Source organism: Montipora capricornis, chromosome 6 (assembly GCF_036669925.1).
Source record: "Montipora capricornis isolate CH-2021 chromosome 6, ASM3666992v2, whole genome shotgun sequence".
NCBI lineage: Eukaryota > Metazoa > Cnidaria > Anthozoa > Scleractinia > Acroporidae > Montipora > Montipora capricornis.
The window spans coordinates 31,698,636-31,711,135 of record NC_090888.1 but is presented as its reverse complement, the minus strand read 5'-3'; the positions used below and the strand labels follow the sequence as shown (position 1 = coordinate 31,711,135).

At 38.8% G+C, this 12,500-nt stretch overlaps 1 protein-coding gene and 1 pseudogene across 1 annotated transcript; both read left to right on the top strand.

Moving 5' to 3' along the window:
- The first annotated feature begins 1,616 nt into the window (after nt 1-1,616).
- On the top strand, nt 1,617-5,915 carry LOC138053682 (uncharacterized; annotated as a pseudogene).
- Nucleotides 5,916-7,267: 1,352 nt separating this feature from the next.
- Nucleotides 7,268-8,797, top strand: LOC138053681 (uncharacterized). Its single transcript, XM_068900269.1, has one exon. It carries the CDS (start codon nt 7,268-7,270, stop codon nt 8,795-8,797), a length of 1,530 nt encoding a protein of 509 aa, XP_068756370.1.
- Nucleotides 8,798-12,500: the final 3,703 nt, after the last annotated feature.

The window sequence follows — 12,500 nt, the reverse complement described above, 5'->3', positions numbered from 1 at the left end:
GATTGTAAATGAACATGTACCTAATGGGAAATTAGTAACAGCCATCAAGCAATTGACAAGTAGTCATACAGAACATATTACATGAATCTCCATAATACTTGCCAATTATTTTATCTTTTTCAAAGAATTTCCCCTTTAAATAGACACTCTTCTCTTCCATTTCAGTGTTAAAGGTCCAACCAGAGCGTAGGGAGGGGGTAATGATGGGGGGCACCTTTTCAGCTTTCACAGAATTGTCTTGCTTTGAATTGGCATACCTTAATCTTTCCACAAAGATCGCTTTCACCTGCTCCATGAAATTCTCCAGTGAAATTGGCTCACCACCTCCACCTGCATTATTTCCTTTTGGGTACTCAATCTGCCAAAATACAAATATTTCTGATACGATTATGGCAATAATTTATTATTGGAGTGTCAACATTTATTTTGTAATCTTTTGATCCCAAAAGTAATGGTGTGCATTTTTACACTTATTGCAATTCAGGACATCTACGAACAGACTGGCCAAGGATGTCTTACACAGAGAAACTAAATCAATTTTTAGTAATATTAGTACTCGTAACAACTTTTTTTTTGGAGATGAGGAATTCTGTGTAGGATTCAAACCTGATTAAAACCTGAAGCAACAGTCAATACTGTTAATTTAGAGGCTAAAAAAACATCATCCATTAGTGACCTGTGAATTGGATTTTAATGATCCAAAGTGAAAGCCAGAGTGTTGGCTATCTGTAGCTATTTGTTTTATAATAATAAAGAGGTGGCGACGCAAGGCCATTAAACTTACCAAATCAATATTGCAACAGTTTTTTTCATTTCCATCCCCAAAATGTACTTGCCCAATCACACCACAAATTCCACAAACTACACTGTCATGGGACCGGTTGGATAAAAGTTCAAAAGCATAAAAGCCATTGTATAACAAGCCTGTAATATACTTTGGGTTACTGTCAGTGAGTTGAACCTAATAATAAAAAATACATTATAGGTAAGACTGGAGAGATACTAGCTTAACCCATTGACTCAAAGGGGGTTCCCCATTGACTAGTAAAATCGTCTGGCGTTAGACAGAGTAAAATACTTTAGGTTACTGTCACTGAGTTGAACCTAATAATAAAAAATACATTATAGGTAAGACTGGAGAAATACTTGTTTAACCCATTGACTCACAGGGGTTCCCCATTGACGAGTCAAATCGTCTGGCGTTAGACAGAGTAAAATACTAAGTCTGGCCGATTTAGGCCGGTTTGGACGTCAAAGGGTAAATTAATAGTGGCAAAGTACACGTATCTCGAAAAGTTAATTATAAGAACCCAATGACTGCCTATTTTGTTGCAACCAACTATCACTATTCCATGACTAAATATTGCATGATCTCCTGATTCATTAATTATGTGCTTGATATGACAATATTGACAGTCCTCCCACTCTGCATATGTAATTCCACCTTGTCACCCACAGAGGGATCACATGAGATAGCATTGCGCCTGCGTGAACTCAGTGCGTTGTTGCCTTCGTGGTGAACGGATTGTCTTTTATGTCCTGCGAAAACTTGGTTTTTGCCACGCACAATGCCGCCTGCTTCGCCCACTAAAACATCGAAAGAAATTCATGTAGAGATGCACCCGGTACCAGGAGAGAGACCTTCCAAGTCTTCGAAACGCGGCAATGACAAAGATGGGAAAAAGGTCATAATTGACTCCCGTCAAAACGATGAAGACGTGGCGAGCACTCAGATCAGTGGTTTGCAAAAATCTATGGAACAAGGTTTTTCTCGCATGGCCGAGTCGTTAACCACGGCCCTAACACAAACCTTTGAGAGGTATGTGTGTGAGGAGGTCACCGAGGGTGACTTAAACGACAATATCTTTTCCCATTCCACATCGCCTCGATGGCACGTTTCTCGAGAGCTCCGGTCTTTGGAAGCTTTTTAGTATGTTTATCCTTGTTATTCTCTAGCGCCATTACTCTAAATGAAGACCTAAGAGTAATTGGAGGAATAGATGTTCGTCTTTCCTTGTTTGACTTGTTCAAACAAGCAGAATTTTGCCAAGACGCTGTTTACTCCAGAACGTCATTCCGCCATCTTGAATCTCGTAAATATCGTGGAAAGCGTTTCCTGTCTTCAAGGCTTCGTTATTATTCTAATGCCGTTTCTGGTTATCAACTAACTAGGATTGTGTTTGCTGGTGATGTTTCACCAAACCCTGGGCCTGTATCTAGAGGAAGTAATGCCACAGAAAACTTATTGTTGAGCACTTTCTCTACGATTAAACATCATGGAAGGTATGACATAACAGTGGGCCACACAAACGCTCGAGGACTTCACAAGAATTTGCCGCAAGTAAAATTCCTGTTGTTTCATACTGGCTTAGATGTCCTAGCTGTCTCCGAAACTCATTTGTCTCCGGCCGTAGAGAGCTATGAAATCGCTATTCAAGGATACCAGCTTCAAAGAAAGGATCGTCTCGGCAAAATCGGCGGCGGAGTTGCTGTTTATTTCAAAGATTCCTTAGATTGTATTTCAATTGCAAAATATGATAATTGTGACATTGAAGCAACATGGCTAGAACTCAAAGTCAAATCTCAAAGACTTCTTGTTGGCTGTATATATCGTCCTCCAGATTCCGAGGGTTTCTACGATAAATTTTTTCCAATTCTTGAGAGAATCTCTGCGAACAGAAAAAAAAAATGTCATCATCACTGGGGACTTCAATTCGAATATGCTAGACAACTCTGGAAATGGCAAAAAGTTTAAAGATGTCCTGCAACTCGTTAATTTTAAAAATGTTATTAAGAATCCTACCAGAGTAACAGAACATTCCAGTACAATCATAGATCTAATTTGCACAAACAACATGCCAAAGGTTAATAGTGCTGGTGTTATCGATTTCTGCATTGCTGACCACAAATTTATTTACATTTCATTTAAGTTGGCAAAGTCACGCAATTCCCCGCCAGTGATAAAACAAGTCAAGAACTTCAAAGGAGTTAAGGAAGATCCAAAATCTCTTCAGAGCGACCTTGAAACCGCACCATGGTGGATTTGTTCTATTTTTGATGAAATAGACGACGTAACATGGGCCTGGGAAACAATGTTTAAAGATGTTGTTGATAGCCATGTTACAAAACGTCTAGTTAAAATTAGATGGCATTCACTCCCATGGATGAACAGTGAAATACGCAAAGCCATGAACAAGCGGTATAAACTCTTAAATCTTTGTTATGGTACGCCAAAAACCAAGCAAAACTGGGAGGAATATAAATTCGCTCGAAATCAAGTCACTGCTTTATTAAGATCTGCAGAGACTCAATATTGGAAGGAAAAGTTCGATAAAGCCAATAACTCACGTATGTTCTGGAAAACTGTACATAGCATATCTGGTAGCCAGAAGTCCTCCAGAATTGGACCAGTTAAAGATGAAAACAGCTTGGAGGTTTTGGATGATGACATGAAGGCTGACTTATTTAACCAATATTTTGTAAATATTGGCAGAGATGTCGCAGAAAACTTCCCTAACATCCCAAACCAAACCGATATACAACATATTTATAGAGTCTCGGCACTTTCCTGCAACTCTTTGGTTCTGGATTCTGAAAATATCCTCAAAAGTCTTAAGAATATCAAAAGTAACAAAGCAGCAGGCCCTGATGGTATATCAAGTACAATTATTTCTCTAGCCGGCCCTGCAATCATTAATGGCTTGGAAAATATCTTCAAGCGCAGCTTTGTCACAAGAACTGTTCCCATTTCATGGAAAAGAGCAAAGGTTACCCCTATCTTTAAAAAGGGAGTTAGAACTGACATTGCCAACTACAGACCTATATCTTTGCTGTGTATTCCAAGTAAATTACTTGAACATCAGGTTTGTAACATAATTGATGAGCACCTAAGTAACTCCTCTCTAAAAAGCCCTTCACAGTGGGGCTTTACAAAAGGTCTATCATCAGAAGGCATGTTACTAAAAATGACAGATACCTGGAAGATGAATATGGATAAAGGTATGATTGTGGGTGCAATATTTGTTGACTTTAAGAAAGCTTTTTATAGCATCTCACACAACATCTTGTCATCATGGATTAAGTGGGAATCTCCACGAGTGGCTGATGGATTATTTAAAAGACAGATTTCAATACACTGTGGTAAATGGCCACCCTTCTAATCTGGATGAAGTAAAATATGGTGTTTCCCAAGGATCCCTCCTGGGTCCAAGGCTTTATACTATCTACGTCAATGACCTCCCTAATGCTATTACATCTGGAGATGTGTTTATGTATGCAGACGATACAACATTATATTGTGTGGGGAAGAACTTTGATCAGGTTTGCTCACAATTAAATAACATTCTCGAGCAACTTCTGCTTTGGAGTACAATGAATAAACTTAAACCCTATTCATGCAAGAGCTGCACGAGTTATCCACCAGGATAAAAGTCTTGAGAAGCTACATTGGTTGCCAATTTTCTTATATATATAAAAGAAGACTCCTTCTTCTAATGCATGATGTTTTAAATGATAAAATCTTATATGCCCCTTTTAATTTGAGGTTTGGTAACAGACCATCACGTACAGGAGGGTTACAGGTTGAAATCCCTAGAGTGAACTACAAAGTGGGAAAGGAATCAGCACAATATAGAGGACCTGTAATCTGGAATTTTATTGCTAGGCTGACAAATTTTAATGTAAACATTCAAAAAGACAGTTTTAAAAACATTTTACGTAGGCTCTCACAGAACGTAAATGGCTTCTCATTCGAAGCGCCTATGATTGCTATGAAAGACCGAGATTTTGTATATTTTTAAGTTTTATTATATTGCATGTAAATTTTTGATTAATTCGTAATTTATTTACCTATGAATCTTATTTTAATGATTCGTATTGAATATTTAAGTACTATAGGATGATTTTATAAATTATTTTAGATTCACATTTTATTAGTTCGTTGTAGGTCCACATCAGCCTTTTGGCTGCCATTCTGTAACCTGCATTACTAAATAAAGTGATTGATTGATTGATTGAAACCCCTCAAAAGACAAACCCAGCCAGAAGGAGGGAAAATCGTCTTCATCGAGCGAGCACGTGGATGTTGATCGGTCAATGACCTTTTGTCTGATACCACAGAGCATGGCAATGTAAGGCAACCTGAAGTCGACAAATCAGTTGGAGACTTCCTTAAAACTGTTCAAAATGACCTGTAGTCGGAAGAGAAGGGACTTCCCATTCATGAAGAGCTCGCTAAAGTTATGACGTGTCTCGTGCGAGATGGCATGCTAGGAGAACGGCTGCAAGACAAGATAAACAAATATCCGCAGCCGGAAAACTGTGAAGGTTTAACGAAAGTTCGAGTTAACCAACTGATTTGGGATAATCTCAGCTCCACCATCAGGTCGCAAGACTTGAAATTCCAAAAAGTGCAAACGTCTATCGTTAAGGGTATGACAGCTCTTGCTCACGTCACTGACGTCATCTTGAAACGAGTTAATGAGATAAATGGCGGGAAAGTGCTCGCTCAAGAGGCAATAGACAGCCTTTCTCTTTTGGCACATGCAAATACCGAGCTTAATAATAGAAGGAAAGAGCTCATAAAACCGGACTTGCACTCGGATTACAAACACCTTTGCTCAGCGTCTACAACAGTGACAGCTGAACTCTTCGGAGACGACTTGTCGAAGCAAGTCAAAGATATCTCCGAAGTAAACCATGTTGGCCAGAAAGTAACTACTTCCACTGTCACTCGTCATAAAGGCCCGACCCCCTCTAACATTGGGTACAAAAGCCAATCGTCTGGTGCCAGAGAAAAAATTTTTCGAGCAAGAGGAAGTCAGAAGCATTTTTTAGGCTGGCGACAGACCGCAAGTCGCGGTCCAGCCACTCAGAATTCAGACAAGTATCCCAAGTCGAAGGGTCAAAGCAAGTAAACAAAGCTTCTGAAGACTTACCTGAGGTAAGTCAAAAGTTGTGTCTTGTAGAACCAGTACAAACGGCAGGTAGATTGAAATTATATTTCCCTGAATGGAGAGAATTGACTTCCGATCCGCAGATTCTCAAAACCCTCAAGGGTTTTAATTTTGATTTTGTTGACTGCCCTGCTGTGCAAATGCTTCCCCCAAAGGAAATCGCTTTTAATTCTGAAGAATCACAGATTATCAGTTCAGAATTAGACAAACTTCTGACAAAGGTGGTCATTGTGAAATCACAGCACTGTCATGGAGAATTTCTCTCTACTATATTTCTTTGTAAAAAGAAGACTGGAGGGTATAGGCTCATTCTCAATTTGAAGAACTTAAATCAATATATTAGCAACCATCATTTTAAAATGGAAAGCTTAACCTCAGCAATTTTGCTTATGACACCTGGATGTTATATGGCATCTGTAGACTTGCAAGATGCATATTATTCGGTTCCAATCAATGAGAAATGCCAAAAATATTTGAAGTTCTCCTGGCAGGGGGAATTATTTCAGTTTACTTGCCTCCCTAATGGTCTTGCTCCTGCTCCCCGACTTTTTACTAAATTGCTTAAGCCTGTCTACTCCACCTTAAGGCAAATGGGACACACAAATGTGGGCTACATTGATGATTCATACTTGCAAGGGCCCTCTTTTGATGAATGCACTAATAATGTTCAGGACACTGTCCACCTTTTCACCAAAGTGGGTTTTCTTCTAAATCAAGAGAAATCAATTCTTGCACCCAGCCATGAGTTAACATTTTTGGGCTTTATCTTAAACTCACTCACGATGACAGTGAGACCAACACCAGAGAAAGCTGGAAAACTGAAACAGAAATGTTCAGCTCTATTTACAAAAACTGATGTTTCAGTTCATAATGTCTCAGAAGTGATAGGCTTAATGGTTTCTATGTTCCCTGGTGTTGAATATGCACAGCTTTTCTATAGAAGTTTAGAAATAGACAAAATCAAAGCTCTGAAAGAAAGTAGGGGAAACTACAACTCAGTAATGATATTGTCAGATACCTCAGTTATAGACCTCAAATGGTGGATCAAAAATGTTGAGAGCTCATTTAAGTGGATATCCCATGGGGATCCATTCCTCTCCCTGTATTCTGATGCCTCAAAAAAAGGGTGGGGGGCAGTGTGCAAGGGAAATAAGGCAGGAGGTCGCTGGACTGTAACTGAGTCTAACTGTCACATCAATGAGTTAGAAACACTTGCTGCTTTTTTTGCTTTGAAATCATTCTGACACTCGATGAAAAATTGTCATATTAACCTCCACATAGATAATACCACTGCGGTCTCTTACATAAATGCCATGGGTGGCACTCATTCTTTGGAATGTAATAAGATTGCACGTGAAATTTGGACCTGGTGTATCCAAAGAAATATCTGGGTGACAGCAATCTCGCTACCAGGTAAAGAAAATGTTGAGGCTGATAGGGAATCTAGAACATTTAATGATAACACAGAGTGGTCTCTCAAGGAAAATATTTTTCACAGCATTGTTGAAACCTATGGCATGCCATCCATTGATCTTTTTGCATCTAGAATTAACAGAAAAGTTCCCCGTTACGTGTCATGGAGGCCAGACCCTGAGGCACAATTTGTGGATGCTTCCTCTTGCTCTTGGTCTCAAGAACAATTTTATGCTTTCCCCCCTTTTAGCCTGATACTTCGTTGTTTAACGAAAATCGAAATGGAGAAAGCGGAAGGGATCATCATTGTTCCAGTCTGGCCAACCCAGTCCTGGTATCCGAAGCTGATGAGTCTTTTAGTTGAGACGCCCAGACTGTTACCACTGACAAGAGGGACATTGTATCTTCCAAGCAAGCCCAGTCAACCACATCCCATGGAGGGCAAACTGAAACTAATTGCATGCAAGTTATCGTGGAATCCTTTACGGAGCAAGGCATTTCTGCAGAAGCTACCAAGATTATCCTCAAGTCGTGGAGGAAAGGCACATCTAAACAGTACCAATCCTATTATAAAAAATGGCTTGACTTCTGTCATAGAGAACAGATTAAGTACAGTTCGTCCCTCTTTAGCCCAAGTCATCGAATTTCTACTGACTTTATTTAACAATGGTCTTAGTTATAGTAGCCCTCATACTGCTCGCTCAGCACTTTCTTCGATACTGCCCTCAATAGATGGTATCCCAGTTGGGCAACATCCTTTAGTTATTAGGTTTCTAAAGGGAGTATTTGAATCTCGCCCAGCGATGCCTCGTTATACAGCAGTTTGGGATGTACACCAAGTTCCTAATTACTTAAAGACTTTGTCCCCTGTGAATGAGATTTCTCTCAAGAGTTTATCGTTGAAGCTCACAATGTTATTAGCTCTAGTCACTGCTCAAAGCGGACAATCCCTTCTTTTTCTCAATGTGGACAGCATGATAGATTCTGGCTCCTCTATAGTATTCAGACTTCAAGAGCATGTTAAACAGTCCAAACCAGGGTCCAAGGGTATGGTGATTGAACTTAAATCATTCACAGATCCACGAATTTGTGTTGTGACCACTCTCAAGGAGTATTTGACTAGGACAAAGTTTGCAAGGGAGACTCGTTCATGTAGTCAATTGTTGCTAAGTTATGTCAAACCGTATGGTCCAGTGTCTAGAGAAACGATCAGTCGTTGGGTTAAGTTTGTATTACAAAGTTCAGGCATTGATGTAAACATTTTCAAGCCTCATAGCACAAGGTCAGCTTCTACTTCTAAGGCAAAGCTGAGTGATGTTCCATTAGCAGATATTCTTGACAAGGCTGGATGGAAGTCAGAATCCACCTTTGCTAAATTCTATGACAAAAAGATTGTGGAAGACACGTTTGCCAATAAAGTTTTACAGTAATGTGTTCACTTGTGTGAAATTACTTACTACTAGCCTGTGCATCTGTCTTTAAAGTCTCATGTGATCCCTCTGTGGGTGACAAGGTGGAATACAAAAGTTGAACGAGACTTACCGGAAGTTGAAGTTCGACTGGGATTCCACCTTTATCACCATACACAGAGGGATTACATGCCCACCCTTGGACCCCCCCTGTTATTTCCTTCTTACGATGCACATGGCTAGTGCTTTAAAGACTGTAATCTCATGTAATCCCTCTGTGTATGGTGACAAAGGTGGAATCCCAGTCGAACTTCAACTTCCGGTAAGTCTCGTTCAACTTTTGTATTAAACCCAGGGACTGTTACTACTACAACTACAACTACTACTACTACTACTACTACTACTACTACTACTACTACTACTACTACTACTAATAATAATAATAATAATAATAATAATCTGGAAACTAAAACGATGCATGAGTAATTGGTACACACCTTTCTGCAACTTGTCCATACACAGAGGCTACTATCAATGGCAATGTTTAATGGAACTCCACGCCTAAACAACTCTCTCCAATGTTCAAGGATCTCAATTGCCAGAATGACTTTGTCACAAATGTTGAAAAGTCCTTTCAAAAGCATGTGAATAAAAAATATTTTAAATTTAAAGCAAAACATTTCACAATACAAATTAAAAAAATATATCATTAACGTTAATCAACAATATTTTTTTGAAGTACAATTCAAGTAGGCAAGGCCACTGTACCAGTGAAAGACAATACTGAATGTAAGAATTGACAATATAATTATCAATATCATTGCTATGGTATGTCCTTGAAATTTACACATGTTAATTTGTTTTATGTCACTTGACAATAGAATAGTCTCAAGGAAGTCATTAAGCAGAAACCATTAATTCATTTGCCTTTTTATAGTCCTTGCTTGGTTCTCCTTGTTTAGCAAAGGATTAAGAGTAAATCAAGATGAGTACAGTACTTCACTGGTAAAGCAATCCAACCCCTGTTAAGAGCTCTCATATTTACTAGCTAGTATGCCTATGTAACTGATTAATTCAACATTATGTGTGTGATGATAATAATAATAACTGTTATTATGATTACGATTATGATTATGATTATGATGATGATGATTATTATTATTATTATTATTATACGTTGGTTAATGGGCCACACTTGATGCATAGCTTTGCATTCCTTATTTGTGCACACTTTGACTTGAATTTTGACTGAACTGAAAATCCAGGGAGTCAGGAGGCAAGACACATCATCAGGTCCTTGCCCAGGATGTCCTCTTCTGGCTGAGAGGGGACTTGCACAAAGATCACAGGTACTTTGAGATGGCACAAAACAGCTTATGTCTGAAAGCAATTGTTGAGCTCCTGCTGACAACCAGGAACTCTTGCTCAATATCTGGTGTAGAGCTCACGGCTGGAGGTAAATTGCTTGTTGATGTAGTGTCAGGGGGAATCAAGGACAGTCTTAGAAGAAACAACAATATGTGAAGGTGTGCAAAAATATGGCGAACCTTTAACTGCTTGCTGTTACCGCTTTTCTTTCCACAGCTCTTGTTGGTACAGAACCATTGTCCATCAGAGTCCTTTAGGATATGACAATATCCAGTGGGGTTTGATGGCCCCTGGCAACCCCCATGAAACACTGCATAGCAGTTGCCAGAAATCTGCACAACATGGTACGAGTTCTGTTATCACATTTGTAATTAATTATATCCTCTTCTGTGAGGTTTTTGGCTGAAGTGGGATGGCAATATGATGTGACCAATTTTGTGTGATCGCATGCAAAAGACACATCACTTGGCACGTGAACTACCCACATTTCTTCGCACTTGTCAGAATGGCAGACAAAATTGCCTTCTGCTTGCACAACAAGCACTCTATTGTGTCTATACGTTAATTCAACAGAGAAGGTCTTCAGATCTTCTGAGTCCACAACAACAACACACTTCTCAGATGGTACATGTAATTTTTGCTTTTTGGGCTTGGGTACGTATACATATGAGCCTCCAATTTCATCAGCACATTTCTGGCAATGCTTTGGTTTCCAAGCATTAGAATATGAATGACCACAGTTCCAACATTGACTTTTCCTCGCGATATCTACTTGGAATACTTTTCCTGCCAAAAAAAATTGAATTTATGCTACTGAAAGGTGTTTTGTAAAAGGATTTTCATTTTGCATTCAATGTTTTAATATTTGTTGAGTGTACTGATAATTATGTCTATTTTACTTTTTGAGAACGAATATTAATAATGGTAATAACCACTGGTTTACTTCTTAATTAAGCTACTTGCGGCCTAGTCCACCTTTAAATATTTTGTAATTCATGAAAGGTTTTTATTTTAAAAAAGTTGAAGTTAAAGTTGATGTTGATAAAGGAAACTTTGAAACGTGATTGCTTACTTTCCAATCAAACTTGTCACAAGAAAAATAGACCGATGCTATTCAAATATTTTATATCAGCATTCACTTTGTCAATGAATTGCTGGTTTGCATGTGACGAACAGTAAACCTGCATCCAACATGGCCACTGTGCCACGTGGGTGAAACTCGTGCTGGAAAGAAAACTCTCGCTCGAGGTACAGAATTGCTTGACAAAGGAAAATCACCTTGCTCGATGTTTTGACTTGCCTCCTCTATGAATCTCCCACTTGGACTATTTGATTAAAACACTTGATACACTCACCATGATCATAGAAACATAAACTGACTACGTCCCACTTTTTGATTCACACTTCAATGAAAATAACTCTTACGATAGCACGCCACAAGAAAAACAATTTAGAAAATACGGTAAATTCCTCACTCAGGTCTATCTGTCGCAACTTTTGTCAAATATTTCGCTACCAACGTCGGTTCTGGCGTGACATAACTAACCAGCCAATCGGAACCAAAAAGGTACGTAGGCAACCAATGGTGAGGCCGCTCTGGAAGGCTGCAGGATTACTGCCCTTTTGCCTCGCTTACATTTGTTCGTCAAAGTTTTTAGTCTTGATTTTGGTCGAAGAACACGGAGTCTAACCAGTATCCACAAGACTGAAATTAAGAACGGTGCCACTCTCATTGCGCATACTTTCCATCACATGTAGTCAAACCCTCATTTTTATATTTTTCAAGGTAAATTATTTTTTCCTTATTTCTATTGAAATGCCTCGGAAGATATATTTTGTTGCAGTGCAAAACACATCTCTTGTGGTTTTATTGTTTATTATGAAATAAAACAAAGAATAAATTATTCCGTCAATCACTTGTACTAGTTCTCAGAGATGATACTGGAAATAAGTGCATCACCAATGTTAGGATTCACTTAACAATAACAATGGAATTTATATAATTGTAATACTATTGGTGTGGAGTGACTACACTGTAGACTGTCATTTAAGAAGAGTACATTGTGTTCCATAAAAAGTGTTCATATACACTGTACCACAGTCCCCTATACCTAAGGTGGTTGTGAAAGATGATAAAAATAATGTTGTTCAGTTTCTTTTTGAAGGTTAGCTTGGTGAAGTGTAGTACATGTACACTGTCAGATTTTTAGTTCAAAAACAATGTTTCGTTTTCAATCTTTTAACCACTTGAAACCCACTACTAACTTTGGAAGAACTCCTTGAGTCTCTGTTAGATAAGAGTGGTGGTATGGCAACATTAATATGTTGAATGTTGTAGATGCCATGCTGTGCTGAC

Bases quoted from the DNA above. Each gene is read 5' to 3' on its own strand.
- LOC138053681 (XM_068900269.1), top strand. From the start codon at position 7,268: ATGGGTGGCACTCATTCTTTGGAATGTAATAAGATTGCACGTGAAATT.